The following is a 20,257-nucleotide window of genomic DNA, read 5'->3' as shown; positions in this document are numbered from 1 at the left end:
CTGGAATCCACAATAGCTTGTTACCATTTATTCAATTTGTCCATAGCCCCTGACTCCAAAGAAAACGTTAATGAATTTGCAAAGTGGAGTATTTACCTGGCGTAACATTTAATTTGAAAGTTTATCAAAAGCATAATTATGACGTATTAAACTTGAGTTATGGTTCTTCAAATGTACATGTAAATATCATCACGGGTCTAGGCAAAGAAGGATCCTACGGCTCTTAGGTTCCAGAGGCTCACAGATAAGCCACGTGTTGTGAGGATGCATCAAGCAAATTGGTTAATCTGACTTCTGAATAAGAAAAATACATTCAAAATCCACACATATATAACAGAAACAATTTTGGGATTGTCTCCCATTAAAAGCCATGCAAATTTGCTTCTGTGCAGCCCAGAAAAGCATGTTCCAGCACACACACTACAAGGGATTTTAACAGCTTACTGTCAGAAGTCAAGTAGTGATTCAATGTTAAGTGTTTTCTCAGATAAAAAGACTTCTATACATCTCTGAGCTTACAAGACCAAACTGTCCTCATCAAAACTTGTCTTGCATGATACTCCACTACTGTTTTAAACACAGATAACAGATAATTAACATTGTAAATTCACACAAATTTACATGGTTATAGGTTTAGGCAACAAAAGCACTTGGTTAGGGTTAGGAAAAGATAGTGGCTTGGGTTAAAATAAGCATGATTGTAACTCAACAGGATACAAACCGCAGTCTCCTGGGTGAAAGTTTGTGTTTGTCAGAGCTAATGTCACATTACATGACATTAACATTAACAACAACGATACACTGCAGAAATAATTGCATATTGAAAGCTAGGGTTATGGGGAACCAATCTACACACAGATGGTGTCATTATTTTTTAGCCATTACATTGTGCAACATTTACTTCATAAAACACACACATCTTGTCCATTGCTATTGTAACACTTATATATTGTAGATTTATGTACACATTTACACATAATATAAAATAATCATGTGAAGGAATTAAAAATAAATTACCCCAAACTTTATATAGATTATATCCCTCCAACTTTGTGACCTTATGCCATAGTACATAAAGACACATGGATACTAAGGTTGAGCTAATTGTCCTGTCTTGTCCACTTGCTATTTTGATCTAGCACATTTATTTATATCTCTGTATGCACACAGTTTAAAATAGACCCTTTGTAGTGGCCTTTTTAAAAATATTCAGTATAATACATTACACAAACCTATAATTTTCTGTCTCCAACCTTTGCTGTAAATCAGCTGCAGACACTAATCAAGCTTCAGGTTCAGAGGATTCATTTAAAACGTTGTGTGGTCTGTGATATTGTACCTGCCGAAAATACTGAGTCTTGGCAAAGGTGCTGTTGGACCAATGGAACTTTTTAATAGTTCTAGTAACATAAGTCTGTGTTTGTGTGTGTGTGTGTGTGTGTGTGTGTGTGTGTGTGTGTGTGTGTGTGTGTGTGTGTGTGTGTGTGTGTGTGTGTGTGTGTGTGTGTGTGTGTGTGTGTGTGTGTGTGTGTGTGTGTATGTGTGTGTGTGTGTGTGTGTGTGTGTGTGTGCGTGTGTGCGTGTGTGTGTGCGTGTGTGTGCGTGTGTGCGTGTGTTTGTGTTTGGGAGGTTATGGTCAAATGTAGTGACAACTGCCACTGAGGCGGGGTTTATACGTCTGTGTACAGATTTAATCACGGAAATAACGTTGCAGCAGTGCGATATACAGTAACGAACAGCAGCTGGCGCAAAGATGGCGCTAGGGCGTTGCCCAGAGCTTTAAACTAACTTTTTGGCTAACCTGCCAAGGTGACCGGTAGATGAAAGAATTTACTGACCAAGTACATTTTTTACCCACCAAATAATAAATTGCCTCTTTTTGTTGCATATACATCTGTTTCAGTACTTTTCATTGAGATAACAGTATTATATAGCAATAGAAAAGAGGCCAAAGTATTGTTTAGAAATACATTTAAATATTATGAATTGAATTTCAAAACATTGCAAACTGAAAACTTTAACAGTGCAAAACTTTCCAAAGGAAACACTCATTTATTACTTATCAGGACTATAGATGGAACCCATCCGATCCAGTATGCAACTCTAATCAGAACTACTCATCACCGTTTTCAGCAGAAACCCCCTTTGCACCACCATCCATATAGTCAGGCCACCTGCTTCTAACTGAGTTCTCGTGCCACAGCATCATAGCCACCTATCTCCTTTATGTTTTTCTTCTTTGGTTCAGTCAAACTGTGAATGTGCCACCACATTGCTGCGCTCATATCGAGTGGTTATGCATTGCTTCTGAGGGGAACTATTTTCTACAGCGGTGATGTCAGGTGAGCTATTTCAGTGCGACACATAACAAAATCCCAGGTTTAGAGGTCACGTTTGCTAACGTCATAATTTATAATTTTATAGCTACTGCAATGTTTTGCTTTATCATGCATAATTTATTGCACGAGCACGACCATCAGGACAAACATTTACCCACCCCCATAATCAAGTCGTCAGGAGAATATTTTAGTCGTATTTGGCAAGTGGCAACCGCTGGTTTACAGCCTTGGCACCGCCTCTCCTGCTCTGCATCGAAATTAATTAATGAGTAGCTTATAATGCATTTTCTGCAATAAAAACATTACTAAAAGCATTGACAGCAATCAAACATTTATTATCCCTCATCTCTGTGTCTGCCAAGCTGCTTCTAAGGTAAGGAAAGTTGTTTTGTGAGTTTACAGGTCTCAGACAAGATTGAAGGTGATTTTCGCCCATGGTTCCACCTTATAGACTTTACTAAAAATATAGAGGTAGCATACCCGTCGAGGTCCATTCTCTCTCTTGTCAGACTTTGACTCCGCCTAATTTTCTCTTACCAAAAAAGGGCATTGAAGTGACGTTGGGAGGATGTCTGGCTGACGTATACCTCCGAGGAGAAGTGAGGGCCAATGGCAAGCTGTCACTCAAGAGGCCGCGCGTTTATTCATAAACTTTAACCTCCACGAAAATAAAAACTAGCCTGGTAAAAAAATCACCCCCTTCAGTGTTGTCATGGAGATATGACCTAAACATACAGACTAGAATGTTTTTTTGTAAACAAGTCCTAAGTAGGTTTAATTATGCCATTTAAGGAGAGGTTTGTAAAAACTTCACAGCTAACTGTCCGTTGTAACGCTCAGTGCTACCCTACTTTCCTTCTTTTCCAAATCAAAATAACAGCTCAAACCTGGTTAAATACTAGAGCAAATGACTTATAGCACCTTTATAAATGTATTATATATATGAAAAAGGCTGATCATTGAAAATTCAGTTAAATTATTTGTAAAATGAAATATGGAAACATCTAAAAAGAAAAAGGTTGTTTATTTATGTCCACTTCAGCAACAACTTGTCAATCATTGTCTTTAAACTATGTTTTTGAGGTTATTGATAGGAACCAAATAGTGATCATATGAACTGTATCTGTGTATATTATAATGACACACAATCTGCAGCAAAAGAAAATGAATAACCTGCATATTACTGTTAACAATTATAAATTAGGTTAACTGGCATATTTTTTAAACAACTTTGCCTCTAAAATCAATGGGATGAAAACAGTCTAATTCACAGTTTTAATCTTACACAAAAGTTTGTTGGCCTGCAACTGCTTTTACTTTAATATGAAGAGTGTGAGATTGCACACTGGATCACAAAGGGGTAGGCGTGCTGGGCGTTTAGAGGGCAGAGAAAGAATAGCATTCAGTAAACACGCAGATCTGCTAGTAATCAGGCAGCTATTGTACAAGATACCAAACCCAACAATTTTCTCCTCGTATGTGCCTGTTAGCCAGCTGATTTTGTACTGATAGAATGTATAAATGAGCATGAGTGTTTGTGCACATTACAAAGATCATTGCAGATGTAACACAGGCACTTTACAGCTGTGGTTTCATGTATAAGTGCTCTCTTATCTCTCAGACATGCAGAACTTGATCTATGCTATTATCTCAAGTAAATCTACCTCTAGGTGGCACATAGTTACATATTGATTTAAACTGGAACCAAAGGGGTATACAGATTTTTAAGTAGCTTTAAAAGTGCTCCAAAACTGTAGGTTAGTCATAGTACTGTATTTTAATTTGCCCTTTTCCTTTACTGGATAATGTGAATGGTTAGTCTTCTTAAACACTGACACCAACCTTATACCTGCAGGTGCTTTCACTTACCCTGACAGACAAGACCAGTTCCCAGGGTGATTGACATCTCTTTGACTCTTCTAGTTGGTTTAGGTTTCATCTGATAGGGTGGGACCATAGACTGAGTAAAAAAATGGACGTAGCCTCTAGCTGGAGGTCCATTTTCTCAACTTGATCCAATCGTACCAACCTATGGGAGTCGAGATCTTGTCAGACTTTGCCTAATTTCCTCTTACCAAAAAAAGGGCATTGATGTAATGCTGGGGGGAGGGAGATGCGTCCATCTGGCTGACGTATACCCCTGAGGCGATGTCAGGTCCAACGGCTCGCTGTCACTCAAGAGGCCGCGCCCCTGATTATTCATAAACTTTTACCTCAAATAAAATAAAAAACCCTACTTCTGTGTTCTGTGTACTGGAGATATGACTTAAACTTACAGATTAGAATGTTTTTTTTGTACCATGCCTTAAATAGGTTTAAATATGCTGTAAAAATGGCCTATATATGGGTGTCAGTTATGAAACCTGTCCCTCAATGAACTGCAATTTTTGGCACTTCTGTATTGGATTAACCAGGAAGTCGCTGTGGTTGGGTCTTGGGTGGGACCTCACCATAGCATTGTCAGACCATAAAACATTTTTGATCTTGATTTGTAATGGCACAGACTATTTACGTATGTTGTCAAGTTTATGGGGGCATCAGGCCATGGATCATTTATGTGTTGTTCTAGAGACCACCATCTTTGTCTTTTGGTTTGAAGGATTCCTCGAATAATTTTCCAACATGTTTCACTGAGCCATACTGAGGGGCCTATGAAATAGAGGTTACATTATTAGTGCGAACGTATTCTTGAGGTACTTTGTTTGGCACTCAGTCTTTGCGTGACGGGCCATAATTTGTCTTTTATTACTGTGCTTTTGTTTATATCCTTGGGCTTCTCACAAGATGTTGTGGGCAAGCGTGGTTGATGAAAAATCTCTGAAAGGAAAGGGGCAAGTAAAGTTTGTTTCTTGTGAATCTACCAACAGAGAAAGAAAGAAATAATGTGATGCAACAAGACTGTCCCTGAATAGTTACTGAAACTTTTAGTTTTAGTATACTGTAGTAGAAATAGTTTAATTTAGTCCATAGATGTATGGGAGAGCTGCAAAATGTTAGCTATGTAACTGATGACTGTTTGAAATAACTTGACAATACTGTATCTGTATGTACAAAAGTCAGTACATAGAAAAAGTGCACTTTCACCCAAAAAGTGGTTTTGAATTGACCACTTCAGACCTCTGCTAATGCAACATGTTAGCAACAGTAAGAGGTTCTTTGTCATTGAGTAACACATGTCTCTATTGTCTTTCTTCATTTTCAGAAATCTGCTGGATAAAGACACATTCTCCAAGTCGGATCCATGTGAGTACATCCTCAGGACTGTGTTTGAATGTTTATCTGTGGTCTTCTGTCATCCCTGTCCCCAAATCTTTTAAAAGAAAAAAGCTTTCTGGCTTTGCTCCAATTTATTTTTTTCTATTTCCTCTTCCTGTTTTTGTGTTGCCCTGTGATTTAGGAAACCTTTGTTTTGAGTGCCATTGATGTTTGTTCACTGTACTGGAACTAAAGCCCTCACATTGATTTCTTACTTTTTATTTCTTCCTGCATTGCTCTGATTGTATCTCCTCCCTTCTCTCTCTCTTTACCCTTTATTTTCTCTTCCACAATATGTTATCTATTCCTGTCTCTATCTGGTACTTTTTCACAGTGTGCGTGCTCTATACACAAGGTGTTGAAACCAAACAGTGGAGAGAGGTGAGTGCACACACATACACACACACATGCACGCACGCACGCACGCACGCACACACACACACACACACACACACACACACACACACACACACACACACACACACACACACACACACACACACACACACACACACACACATGATGGAAATTACTTATGTCCAATTAAGTTCTTGCTGTGCTCACTATGTGTTTGTCCTAATTGTGTGTGTTTGTGTGTCGGGTGAGGCTCTAGATCAGAAATTTCAGTTCTTCTGTTTTCCTTTTGTGCTGAGGGGGTTGCAGTCATTGGCTTCAAGACTTCATTATAGCTATTCAGCCATCAGTTGTCTGAAAATGCGGTGGAAATAGTCTCTAATTGGACACTTCAACCAACAAAGAAAGACTTGCACAATGTAATGATCAATATGTTGACACTTTGGGTACTAAACAGCCCACTGGGAAGGTTTTCAGCCACATTTTACAGAATCTTTTTGCAATCTATGCAGCAGTACTACCTGCTCTATCTACTTATCTGACCATCATTTCCCTTTGTTCATTCATTCCTTTGTTCTGAAGGTCAAATGACCAATTAAAAAAAACATCTGATGATATCCGATAAGTAAACAAACAGAATATTGAACTGAGGGTAATTTATACCAGCTATTTAAAGGATATTCGGGTATTTTGAAGTGGGGCTGTGTGATGTAGTTATCCACAGTCAGTGTATCACCTTCAGTAGGTGACGGTTCGCACCGCCAGTTTGGAGAATCAGGCAGGAGTCCCGGGGCAGGAGTCCTGGGAGAGGAGCGGCTGTGGGTGGGGGCAAAAATGTATTTTAGCCACCTAAAAAAGGCTCACATAAAAAAAAAACTATATCAGTTTAAGTGAACACTATATTTAGAATATTCCTCAGTGCTATGTATTGCCTGCAGTTCAACTGTTATGCTTATGCATAAAAATACAGAAGTTACTACAGTTGAGACCTCTTACTCTCACACTTTTTCACTAGCAGAGAATGGAGCAAGACCATGATAAATACTCAGAGAGCAATATTTGCTGTGTTCGTTGTTTTATAGTTTTGAAATTAATGTTTCTAATGCCTGTGCCTAGGTATATGATCCCTTTGTGCATCTATGAATAATTGCAACTCTGAACTGCCTTTTTTGTTCTATGTATCCCTGCAAATTTCTGTTTGAATTATAGTCAAAATATATTTCTATGCGTTCTTACGCACACGTTTTCATGACAGAGGAGTTGTCTCTGATGTCAGCCCCCATATTTGACATCCTCACTTACCCCACAATGCAAATTGTCAGTACATCGTGCAAGTGGCCATAAATATTATTTTTACAAACCTGGTCCACTGTCGCTGTATAATGGATCAAAATTTAATGGAATACATACTTATACAACCAGATGACCCTCATCTGCTGCCAAAGCAGATGGTTGTGTGGGCTTTCATTCAAGTATCGCAGAGGGACTGCGGGGGAATCTGTTGTGTGCGCGTGAAAATTTGTATGCATATGTATATATATATATATACTTAAAGCATAGGCATGTGCATATGTAAAGATATTTCCATCATACGTCTAATGCACACTTCACACAATTTGTTTTCCTCGTTGACGACTACTAACTGCAAGACAGGCTGTTAAGCCAATCAAGTACCCAAAACATAATTAAAATAACAAGCATTTCAGTTTAGATTATTTTCAAATCAAACATTGCTTCATACTGTCATGTTTGCTGATTTTTGCTGAAAAAAGGAAACATTTAAAGCAATCATTCTCTTGCAGAGATAAACCATCACATCTATAAATCATATTGTGAACATGTGGTGGGTGTTGATGAGGCTCCACGTAAGAGCTGTGTGAGATCGCCCTCAAACCAACAAGCGAAGCTCACTAGGGTCCCTTAAAATAACATTTTCTTACAGGACCCTGTAGCATACCAAGGCATGGGTCACTTTGAGGATGAGGATTTCTACCTCCTCCAGTTGTCGTGTCTCATTTGCTCTTTATGATCCTTCTTGATTAAAATAAGACAATCTCCATAATTTTTGTCACGACTATTTAAGATCACAGAATTAAATACTTGTACTTCCAACCTTTTAGTTGCACATGTTCATCCTTCTTGTGGGTCAGGGGGTTCCTGGTCCAGAGGCCATTTTCTGTCAAAGTTCAGTGTGTTTGGTGAAGTGTGAAAGCTGTTGTGTAACTCACTGTAGAAAACCAGTCTCAATCTCATATGCTTTCATTAACTTTGCCTTTCATCCTTTATAATTAATTTGTTGATAAATTTATATAATATCAGGAAATAACCCATATTAATGACTCCGGTATGGACTCAAGTATCTAGGCCAAGTTCAAAACACTCTTTGGTCATAGGAGACGTTTACTGGGCACCATAGCTCTTGCTAGACTTTAGACTCCATTATCCCCAAGGCAAAATTTATTTCCACATCGCTGTACAAAACAGACAACAGTACACACATCAACACACAGAAAGCAACATACAATGACAGACAACAGTTCACACTTGCTAAGTATTATTGATTAACAACCCCAGTGGAGTGCTGAGTGCACTATCAAAAATAAAGAAAATCTAGAAAAAAAGAAGCACACTCCCTGACTATTGTCCTCTCACTTACGGAAAATTAGTAGCATGCTTAAAGAGTAACTCAATGCTTAACGCCATGAAAATATGCCGATGGTTTAAATTCTCACATTGCCACAGTATTGTGCAGGTGTTCTTTGATACTCATGTATGGTCCTTTGAGAGAGTTACATTGTGAGTACCTGTGGGATAGATGCTGCATTACGATAGGCATTCCGAAGTCTGTGTGTCTGTGGGTAAGTGTGAGTGCATAGCCATAGTCATGCTGTTAATGTTACTGTGTATCTGTTGAATCGGCCATATGCACAGAGGGAGAGTGGCTTCATTCTTTCCATTATATATTTACATAATAAATAGTTGTTTGCTTCTGAATATCAAGTACAGTGCCTTTAAGATAACTTGTTATTGTTGATACTGTGTTTATTTAAAGCTGCTCTCGGGCCCCATCAGTCAAAAATAGTGTTTTAGGCTTCCTTGGGCTCTTTGGGGACCTTAAAGCTTCCACATTAGAGTCATTCATTAGCTTCCTGCTGGCCCTACACACACATGAATGGCATAAAAATATTTTCCTTTGTTGTTCAAAGATTATTTGCTTTTATTGGCACTAAAAGATTAAATTCTGATATGTATGGCTGTTTTTGTAAGTTGCATGCAAATTTGGGCCAGTGGGCATCACATGCCCTGGTCCTGGGAGCTTGAAGAAAACTTTATTAATTTGTTAATTCATTTACTAATTTTTACTTTTTGTGAACTACAACCGAAAGGCACTGTTGCCAATAGATAAAACCTGCAGCATGTACACAAAAATGGGGAAAAGCATTTTTTTACCATAAACATATGCATACGACTTTTAGAGACAGTGAGAGAAAGGGTGGAGGGTCAAGTCCCAGTACCGACCCGTTGCGGAGTGTGTACTGGGAGCTGGAGATTTGCCAGTTCGCCTTGACCCACAAAATGCTCAGGGGCGCCATCCTGTGAGGCAGCCCCTTCGCTCTGATATCTGCCATGCATAATGCATGTGTAAAAGTCCTATTTGTGCATGTGCGTATTTGGGCATGTGTGTGTGTTTGTGTGTGAATATGAATACATATAACAACTGAGAGAGAAACTAGAGACCATCTTGCAATGGGATTACACCAACTGCAACGCAGAATCCGGCCAGGGGCATAAAGTGGTGGGACAATGGCCCCTTCACTTTCTACCCCACTACTTCCAGGGTCCTTGCACAGACCAGGCATATCTTTGAACTTGCAGACAGACTTATAAACACCCAGAAAAATCCTCAAAACCGCCTCTGCGGTAGTGCCTGCTACAGTAGATGTTTCCAGGACCACATTTTGCCATGATGATTCACAAGGTGAAAACAATACCAGCGTTGTTGATGGAGCTGGTAAAGAAAAGAAAAATAATTTCTCCCTTGAGGGATTTATAGAGTATACCTTCTTGTTCAATAGCTGTATGAAAATGTGACATGGCTGACCTTTCTCGTCTTTTTTCCGCTTGTTTGTGACACCACACACTACTACATGCTGCTGGTGCTCTATCAGTGTGTGTAGCTGCAGTGAGGATGTGTCTATTTCTGTGTATCATTTATTGGTAAATGTATACCATTCTCACAAAATCACAGTTCATAGCTCAAAGGTCTAACAAACTTTGGGATGTATTTTTTTTTTAATTTTGTGTGAGGGTGAAATGGTTGTTTGACTCTTTCTCCTCCCTCCACAACAGAAGTACCCTTACTCTATCATTGCTGAGGGGCTGCTCAATATTCTGTATGATTCTTACTCTCTGTCTACTCAACACACCCCAGTGTTTTATACTGAAAGCTAAAACAGAAATAAGATCTCAGTCTGCACACTACACACAGTTAGTCCACACTTGACACCTTAGTCATTTACCTCTCTCCATGAGAACACAAGACTCTACCAAGCTCATTATATCGGCACCATGTTACCGTCTGCTGAACATGGTACAATAGAATAAAAATCCACATTGGCCAAAGAACAGGACATTCATACTGTGCAAATCCCCATGGGTGGTTCCTTGGTGCTCTAGGAAAGAAGATAATGCAATCTTTGTCAGCTTTGGAAAAACAACCCACACAAAGTAATGAAGGATTAGATTCATGTCATGTTGTCACCTTAACACCTCTCACTCCCAGCACGTGGTATGGAAGTGATTTTTCTCATGTCTGATATTGAAAGGTGAATATGTCTATAAAACACAGACACTGTTGCGAGCCTGAAGAGTTGCTATATGTTGATTTAACATGTGTGAGCTGCTCTGCGGGCGTGTGTGTGTGTGTGTGTGTGTGTGTGTGTGTGTGTGTGTGTGCGTGTGTTTGTGTTTGTGTGCGTGTGTACATGCGTGTCTGTGTGAATGTGTGTGTGTGTGTGTGTGTGTGTGTGTGTGTGTGTGTGTGTGTGTGTGTGTGTGTGTGTGTGTGTGTGTGTGTGTGTGTGTGTGTGTGTGTGTGCATGTGGAGGGTGCAGGTATGGGACTTCATGCAGATAACCATTAGCCAGCAGCCCAGCAGTATCTAATGAACTGCAGCATGGTATTGTCTCATCCACTCAACAGAGAAATCACATTATGGAGCTCATCTTCACCCTTCAAACACTTCTTTACTAACATGGGCTCACAGCCTTATTAACACCTGTGGATCTCTTAGAAAGTATGGACGGCTTACAACATCATTGTCCTTTTCTCTTCTCCCTCGCTGGTGTTAAATTTACATGTTCAGTCAGTTCAGTCAGAGTTCACACAGAGAAAAATACAACCTCCAAAAACAAGAGTTCAAAGAGGTGTGCAATATTGTGTAACACTACAGACGTGTATGGTTTCATGCCGGTTGTGTTGTCTTAACATTGTACTGTTTTGTTGTTTTCACTGTATTGATCAAAAATACAAGGTTAACTCACACATCCACCTACAGTACCTGCTGACAACATTATGTAAAAACGAAACTGACTCCTACTTGCAAATGGATTCCCTGACATTGATTGTAATTGTAGAGTTTGGCAGCTGCCCAACAAAACAGGGCATGTTTGGCTCCGAACACAGTTGTTGTTTTGCAGTTGCGTGATCAGATTTTACATCATTATTGTTTTCTACTGCAGGCAAGTGATATAAATCAGCAATACTCGGATTCGAGTTAGTACCTGAATTGTTCCACCACTTCAGCAGTTGTAACAAAATGAATGAAGGATTAAGACAAAGATTACTTAATTGATCATATGTTACTTGAGAAACAGTGATCATGAGACAAAGCAAAGCAGATTAATTCATTAAGCAAATTTCGTACCCAATATTGATACAGATTACACAGGTAAGATCACGAAGAAATACATGATAAAAACAATAATAGCAAACAAGCAACAACGCATAGAGTAAAAACAATAAAGAAAGCAGGCAAAAGCATGGAATAAATCAATAAAAACAAAAGAAAAAAACGAGACAAGAATTAAAAGAGAAAATGAATTAAAGGAATGGTAAAAAGGTGTAGCCTCGCAAGACTGTCCTGATCACGCTTATTTTACACGCTGATCAGTCTGGTAACTTTACAAACTTTACGATACTTTTGTACATATTACTACTGTAAATTGATATTTTTTTATATATATATTGAAAAACAGAAGTATATATCAGTATATATATATATATATATATATATATATATATATATATATATATATATATATATATATATATACTGATTTATGTCTCTCAAAGCAAGCTACAGAGAATCTCAGATTATAACATACACAGAGGGACAGTAACTTCATTCTCTGCTCAGGTCTTTACATAGAAACTATTTGTTTGCTGATACATGAATGTTCTGAATATCATGTACAGTGCCTTTAGGATTCACTGGAATCAAGAGTTTATTTTTCTTTGTGAAATGAAAATGAAACTGAATGTCATGTTAAAAGAAGGTCAGTCAACACATGCAGTGCTATATTTACATTTAACCTGAAAATTATGTTTTGTGAGCAATGAAAGATAGATTACCACCCATGCAAAAAGTAAAAGTACGTTATTTCATTAATTGTAAATTTGTTTAGGAATTTCACTTAAATAAAATATCAAATATAGGAGAATAAGAGAGAACCACACATATTATAATAGATTAATTAATCAACTTATGAAGTATTAATTAGGCTAATTAATTATTCCTCGTCAAAAAGGGGGGCACCACCACCACTGTAAAGACAGGTAATGTGGACTAAGCCCGATGAAAACCTAGTCACCTGCAAGAATTAAAAGAAGAAATCAGTTACTCTTATCAATAAATTGTCAATTAATTGTATAAACTTCTATCAATCTTAATCTGAAAACGTTTGTTCTTGTAAAACAGTGACCTCAAAACTTTGCAAAACGGAATGAAAGCTCCCAGACAACAACTCAGGTTTTGGGGGGTTTTACTACAAAAATATGAATATATTTAGATACACAATATATATAGTAGATTAGATTTATCATTATGAAATGACACATGTGAGAATAACACAGAAAATGAATGGACATGGTAAAAGCTGTGATATGGAAATGCAATTTCTAATCATACCTATATGGAAAGTAAAGTTTAATATCAAATAGCCAGTGGTCACCAGATCTGCTCATTAAAGTACCAACAACTTAATCTCACCAACTCAGCTTTGAAGAAGGGGGATCCAAGAGGAAGGAGGTGTGTTTCACAGCTCCAGAGCAGTCGTCCAGACGTGGAGAACACCGGGTCTCTCCCGAGGTGCAGGGCTGGCAGAACCAGGTCGTCAGATGATTCGTCAGAGGTCAAGGAGTGGACCGGCTGTCCCAATGAGCAGCATGTGATAGGGGGCGCTTTACCGTGGCAACGGATATTTAGCGTCAAGGGTCACTTTCGCTTTGAACCCTAAATCTTCAGCTTTAAGCCCAAAAGAGTCTGAGTTCTGGATTCTTCAGCTCCGATAGCTTTAAGTTAGGTGGATGAGAGAGTCAGTTGGTCTCTTCTTGTGAGCTCTTGGTAAAAATTTTTGATATAAACTTCAAAAGAGTAACTTTGCACTGTTGACTAAAACTTGATTTCTCCAAGATAAAATAAGCTTTTTCTCAAAAACACAAACACTAATTTAATACAACGTTTGACTGTTTAATAAATAGAAAAGAATGGAATAGAATAGAATAGAAATAGAATAAAAATACATTATTGATCCCACACTGGGAAATTGCAGTGTAACAGCAGCATTACACACAGTCACATCAAAACAGTAATATAATAATACAATATAAAATATACCTAAAAAATCAAATTTATAGTAAAGGGGTCTATTGTTAAAATGTTATTAATCAAATAAAACACTGAACTACGTTGAAACAAAGTCAGGCAGAAAGTTAAAGTAAAAAAAAAAGACAAAAATAAACTAGATATATGTTAAAAAATAAAAGACTGTACAATAGGCAAGACTAAGATACAAACCAAGACAAGACTAGGACAAAATAAGACAAAAGACTGAGGAAGAGAAGTGAGAAATCTGAGGGAATCTTCTTCTGATAATATCTTCTAGAAATCTGAAGAGACAGCTTGGGTCTACTATCTTTGATTCCAAAGATGGGGCCTGGATAATGAGATGCATTCATTATCCCACCTAAAGAGGGGGAAACACCCTCTTTCCTTTGTATCCAAAGACAAGAGATCAGTTTTCATATAAATATACAAATCAGGCCAAGTGTTGGACTTGAACAGTGAATACACACACATTAACACATAATGTTAGCTTTCTCTTAGTTAATAATCCTGTGGAAGTGTCAGTGACACTTAAATGTAATCCTTGGTGGATACTTAATGTCAATACTAACATGATCAGGTTTAATATCAACCAATATCTATAACTTTGGCAATCTTGATCATAGAACGACCATAGTCATTCCAAACAACACTATTTTCTTTATAGATGGATAAAATACACATCATATCAGTTTATACTTCCTATAATAGTTTTCTTTAAGAACATATTAAAGTGTGAGTCTCTGTCTCCTTCGATAAGGAGTCATAAAACTGTCACAGGTTTCTGTGAGGAAATGTGACAAGACTGTTGGAGGGCAAACCTATCTTGAGTTGGGGGGCGGAGTGGAGCTGAAGTTTTTCTCCATTAGTTAACAGATACATTTCACTTTTTGACAGTGTATGTTTGTCTAACATAAATTAGGCTTACATGGTTCTTTATTTATTGACTTTGATGTAATTTTGTTCACTCTTCAGTAAGTTTCAGCCTCACCTTAAAGGTCAAAGGATTATGAGAGTAGTGCAGGGAGGGAGAGAGATGAGATATCTGATAAGGCATCAGGGATTTCTGATCAGACTGGCATCTACTGGCGTCATCACAAAATGTGTCCTCATTCTTTTGATGACGACATATGGGGCACTGTTTTCTACACAAAATTTAATGTCAAAATTAAATAAATTTTTTGGTTAATGTTGTGCTTGCTGGTTCATATTCCTAAATGACTGACACATTGTATTCCTTGGGCTACATGTTAGTCTCTGTGTGCACTACACTGGATGGGAACTCCAAGGGGACAGAATGCATACACACAACATCAGGGGCAGGAGGTGTAATATAGCAGCAAAACAATAACTTTTTGTCCTGGGGAATTCTAATCACTTATCTGACCATGGCTACAGTGACATTTTAAACTAAGCCACTTAAAGTCTCAAGTAGTGTCAAAGACACAAAAAAGAACTAAGGAAGCACGTTGATACCTAATGTAAATGTCCATCAATAAAACCAGGTCCCCAAGTGCACAGGACTTTGAAGCCAATTTGACATAGTGGCAAAATGGTGGAATTACAAATTACAATACATGATGGTATGAGGCCTAAAAAGACATCTTCCATTGACGTACATGGTGAAAAAAATGTCCAACCCTTGGAAACAAAAGAAACAAGGTTTAGAATAAGAGAAGTCTCTAGTGCGCCTATTCTATGGGCCCAACAGTGCAGAAGTTTAGCGGATTTAGTGTTGATCTTTCGGATATTTTTAGACACGGAAATTAAACTTTTTTTACTTCACGCTCCAATGAGCAACTTTCACAGGAATGAACAGGGCACCGCCTTGAACGCTGTATCCAGTTCTCTTTATACATCCGAAAATAATACCGTTAATTGCGGCATGCTACAATATAGGTCACAAATGTTGATTTCCTCCTTGCATTCACCAACTGCTACCATGTGAAATCTTCACACTTGGAGTATTTGATTAAATAGCTTTATTCCAGGAGGCTTTTAATGATTTATGTATGTACTGTATCTCATATTTAAAATTCTTCATCAAATTTCGTATATGCGTGTGATGTTGCTGGGTCTTTGCCAGCCTTTTTTAATGGAATATTTTCCTGCATTTGGCACTCTGCAAGTGAGAATCCCACTAATTAGCAGACCTTAATCACTGCCTTTCTCCCACTCTTCCTTCCCACTCTTTTCCCACTCCACCCTCCCCCCACCCCCTTTTCTGTACGAACCCTCCACTCCACTTTTGCCCATTATCTTCATACATCTTCAGCCAATTTTCTTACCCTTTTTTTTTTACCCCTCTCAGAGTTGTTTTTCTGTCTCTTGCTATACAATTTCCTCACCTCTTCCTTTATCGCATACTCTCTGTGGGGTTGATGAGTGAGTTATCCTGCTGTAATTAATGTGGGAGAGTAGTGAGGATCAAGGAACCAGGAAACACACCCCATGCTTCCTTTGCACAGCAGCAGCGTGTGAAAGTGCCTCCATTAATCAAGCATCTGTACATTTATATGTATGCATGTGTGATAAGTAAAAGTCTGAGAAAGAGAGGAAAAGAGGGGGCAAAAAGATAAAGTGCAAGGTGACAACAGCACTAATTTGTTTATAAAACAGTGTTTTTGTTGTCTTGCTTTTCCTTTCATCATTTTTCTCTCCTCATCCCTATCTGTCTTTCTCCTTTCAGTTTGGCAGAACGGAGGTGATAGATAACACCCTAAACCCAGACTTTGTTCGAAAGTACATCTTGGACTACTTTTTTGAGGAGAAGCAGAACCTTCGCTTCGACTTGTGAGTGGTTTCCTTTGAAGTCATATCACCACTGCATCTTCTCCCTGGCCCTCTGTCCCCCTTCACTGATGTATTTTACCTTCCCTCTGCTCTGTGCTGATTGACTGCTCTGCAATTACAGGCTGCGGTGGTATAGTATTTCTTGCACAGTGAAATGACCCGGAAATATCTAAGTGGCAGCCATGATAAGAGCTGGGCAAGTTCCTTGCGTCAGCAACGTTTAAAGCGACACACCGTTTAGCTGTTCCCGAAAAGACGAAAAACGATATCTTGCCTAAACGTAACAATTTTAACACAAGCATGTTATTTGGGATTTATGTCAAAATATGAATAAACAAGAGCGTGAACAACCATTTATTTTCACTTTTGTTAATTCAATTACAAACTTGGTAATGAAGTAATATGCTTCACAGGTATGTTTATAAAGCCTGCACCAAACAACACAGTTAGAATGCATGGGGCAAAGTAACTAAGATGCACTTTCAGTAGTTAATCTTGAGAATACTATACTGTATTTTCACCACCAGACCCATGTCAATAACCATCACATACTAAAATAGCCTATAAGTCTGAGCACCGTTGTTGTCTTTTCCTACTGCAACTTCTCCTTCACATTTTTCATTTTCCACGGAGGTCAAGAAAAAGTGTAATTTAGGATGCATTTTTTTTTGCTATTTAACCAGGTTGTTAAGCTATATTAGAGTTTAGAGCAATGATAGTGGCTGTGTAAAAATAGAGGCAATTTGGCAACTCTAAATTATATCACTTGTGATTTTATTTCAATTAATGGTGAGAGGAACTCATAAACATTGTAGCGCACACAGCCTGAATAATCTCTCTCGGTAAATAGGATCTATCGTTTCATCAGATGTTTAATCTTAGTACATCACGTATGCTCCATTTCCTTCACTTTCATGGCTTTATATTCACATGTAAATCAGACCAGGTCCACCTCTCATTATTATGGAAGAGAAAAAAAGGTCTTGTTGAGCCATTCTCCAATTACTCTGCCCCACATATAGTAATATCTGAAAAGATACTAAGATCCTGTCCTCTTTTTATCTTGGCTCAAACTGAATTTTAGTGTGTGATGTGTAATGCGATGACCTTTGTCTCTCTCATCTTTCATTAGTCCACCCGCCTCTTTACAACCTGTGTTTTTCAGTTTATCGAATTCAAATTTCATGTATTCTTTTATTCTGATATCCTTCTTTCCTCGGTTTGGTTTTCACAGGAATTACTGTTATACCCCCTGTCACACTGTCACTAGACCTAAAAAAAACAAAAACAAAAAAACATCTAAAAAGCCAAAAAAAGATAAGCGTGGTGAGAGTATTTTTTTTGTGCTCCCAGTGATGACAGACAACCAGGGTTCATTTTGAATCTTGCCTTTAAGTCATGATGCCCCCACGTAGTTAAGTCTCCATATCCCTAAGTCTCCTCTACAGTTTTTAAAGTAAAGCGGCTTTTCTTTTTTGTTTCCTTTCAGGTATGATGTCGACTCCAAAAGCCTGGACCTGTCCAAACATGTGAGTGCACGTGTTATTTTAACCTTGAACCACAGATAAATGGAGGCCAGCCTTAAATATTATCTTAATCATCGGCTTGAATTGCTCTGAAAATTAAAAATGTAAATATAGCTTGATTGAATATGGTGTTCAAAGCTATTTGAGATTGGCCATACTCTTTTTATCAATAGTGGTAAGGTTTATGTTTTTGTGTTTTTTTTTAATTGAGTGTTTACTACTGCATGGTTTGTTCTTGATGGAATAAGGCAAACCCCTTTTATTGCCTGATCATAGAAGCATCCAAATAAAAATGCACCTTATTCAGTGCATTTGTTTTTAGGCTTTGACATGGGTTATCCCTGATCTAATTGTGCTAAAAAATATGCTTATTATATTTCTCTCTCTCTCTCTCTCTCTCTCTCTCTCTCTATATATATATATATATATATATATATATATATATATATATATATATATATATATATATATATATATATATATATATATATATATATATATAATTGAGCCTTATTTTATGTATTTGTTCTAGTAGTGGTACTGCAGTGATAGGCATTGTAATACATTACTATACTGTCATATAATAAAGCTTGGATTATGCAATGCTTTTAACCGCTAGTTTCCATTTTAAGCAATACATTACATGATAATTGAATAGTTTTATTCATAAGGAAACTATGGTAATAGAAAGCATTGACACAAGTTCTAAATAATCAGTTTTGATGATTATTTGAAATATTTGGATGACCGGGGTTTGCATTTTTTCATCTCTTGCTTTAATTCTACCTGTGTGCTTTGGGTTTTATTTCTTGCGCAGCATGTTGTCTTTACACTCTCAGTCCGCCATCTTGAGCAGTGCTAGGAGTACTAGGTATTTGGTATAGTGTTGTGTATATGATGTGCTCTGTTATCGTTGTTGTTGTTGTTGTTGTTGTTGTTGTCATTGCTGTTATTGCTGCCCTACCTTTCTGGAAGCCTGCAGAACCTAACGTAGGTCCCTGCATCTCTCACTTCTGACACTGCATGGCCGCTGTCTCACAGTAATTATCCTTTTTCTCAGGAAGGATGGCATCACTGGTCACAACAAAAAGCTGGGAGTCAAGCCAAACCCATAGTTGCAATCTCAAAGTGCACCAAAACCGCCACAATATGAAAATAAAAACTCAGTTCTTATGCCTTTCAGCAGCTTCTGTAGCATGTTTTGTAACATGAAGCAGATGGTGAGAATGCCCAGGCTCTTTCTTGTAACAGTGAGTAGAATCAGTGGGCATAACAAACCACTGAAATGAAACACAATATTGTTATATTATTTAGTGTGTGCCTATATGTTAAAGCCAAAGTTAAAGAATCTGTGGTTTGAATAGTCCCCCATCTGTGCTGTGATTAGTCAAAAAAAGATTATGTTGAAACTAACCACACAGTAGACATTAGACACACCGGGAGTATCAGATCAATGTTGGCTGATACTGAGACACTTTGTTGAGTGGAAGACATGATTATGACTAAAACTATTTCACTATGTCTCTACATTAATGCCCTGTCCTGTTTGTTGTAATTGTTCATGGTGCTCTGAATCCCTCCATCTTATTTAATTTGTCCATTACTCTCCACAATTCATCAGCAATTCCCAACAGGTGGGTTGCAGTCCCACCCCAAGCAGTATCTGTTCTGATTTACTTAATTTACTTCTGAAACAACAGTTTTATTTTTTAAGTACCATTTCTCACTTCATAGAGAGTAGAGGCACTACAAAATGCATCTTTGTTGTACAAGTACTGTGTCCCACTGATGCTGGACCTACTGATGCCAGTCTTTTGTCAAAGTGTGTTCCCCTAATGACTTGTGCTTTGCGCCTCTTTGAATTGTATTTATCCTTGGGTATAGTTAGTTATAGTTAGGCTGTACATATTGTTTGGACCATGACCTGAAGACTAGACCAGTTGGGAACCACTACATCAAATCATGCTTACCATGCATATATTCACAACTTTGATTTCACTTCAACAAACTTAACATTTCACACCAATACTGGACTCAATGTCACATTGTTGAGCAGAGCACAGTGATGGTGTGCTTGAGAAAAAGAAAGAACTATCCAGTTTCAC

At 37.9% G+C, this 20,257-nt stretch overlaps 1 protein-coding gene across 2 annotated transcripts in view; it reads left to right on the top strand.

Moving 5' to 3' along the window:
* Positions 1 to 20,257, top strand: part of cpne5b (copine Vb) — a gene marked incomplete at both ends in the record, with an annotated part of 137,806 nt that overhangs the window by 31,654 nt on the left and 85,895 nt on the right. The window contains 4 exons of one of the 2 annotated variants that reach the window (XM_083938777.1): positions 5,542 to 5,582; positions 5,929 to 5,975; positions 16,523 to 16,626; positions 18,116 to 18,155. In XM_083938777.1, the coding sequence (XP_083794903.1) occupies positions 5,542 to 5,582; positions 5,929 to 5,975; positions 16,523 to 16,626; positions 18,116 to 18,155 (232 nt within the window). Of the gene's footprint in view, positions 1 to 5,541; positions 5,583 to 5,928; positions 5,976 to 16,522; positions 16,627 to 18,115; positions 18,168 to 20,257 lie in introns of both variants that reach the window. The other variant, XM_083938776.1, reaches the window with a different exon arrangement.

The sequence above is a fragment of the Echiichthys vipera genome (genome assembly GCF_963691815.1).
Source record: "Echiichthys vipera genome assembly, chromosome: X".
In the NCBI taxonomy this organism is placed as follows: domain Eukaryota; kingdom Metazoa; phylum Chordata; class Actinopteri; order Perciformes; family Trachinidae; genus Echiichthys; species Echiichthys vipera.
The sequence above is the reverse complement of the archived record's forward strand: the minus strand, read 5'-3'. Positions and strand labels throughout refer to the sequence as shown.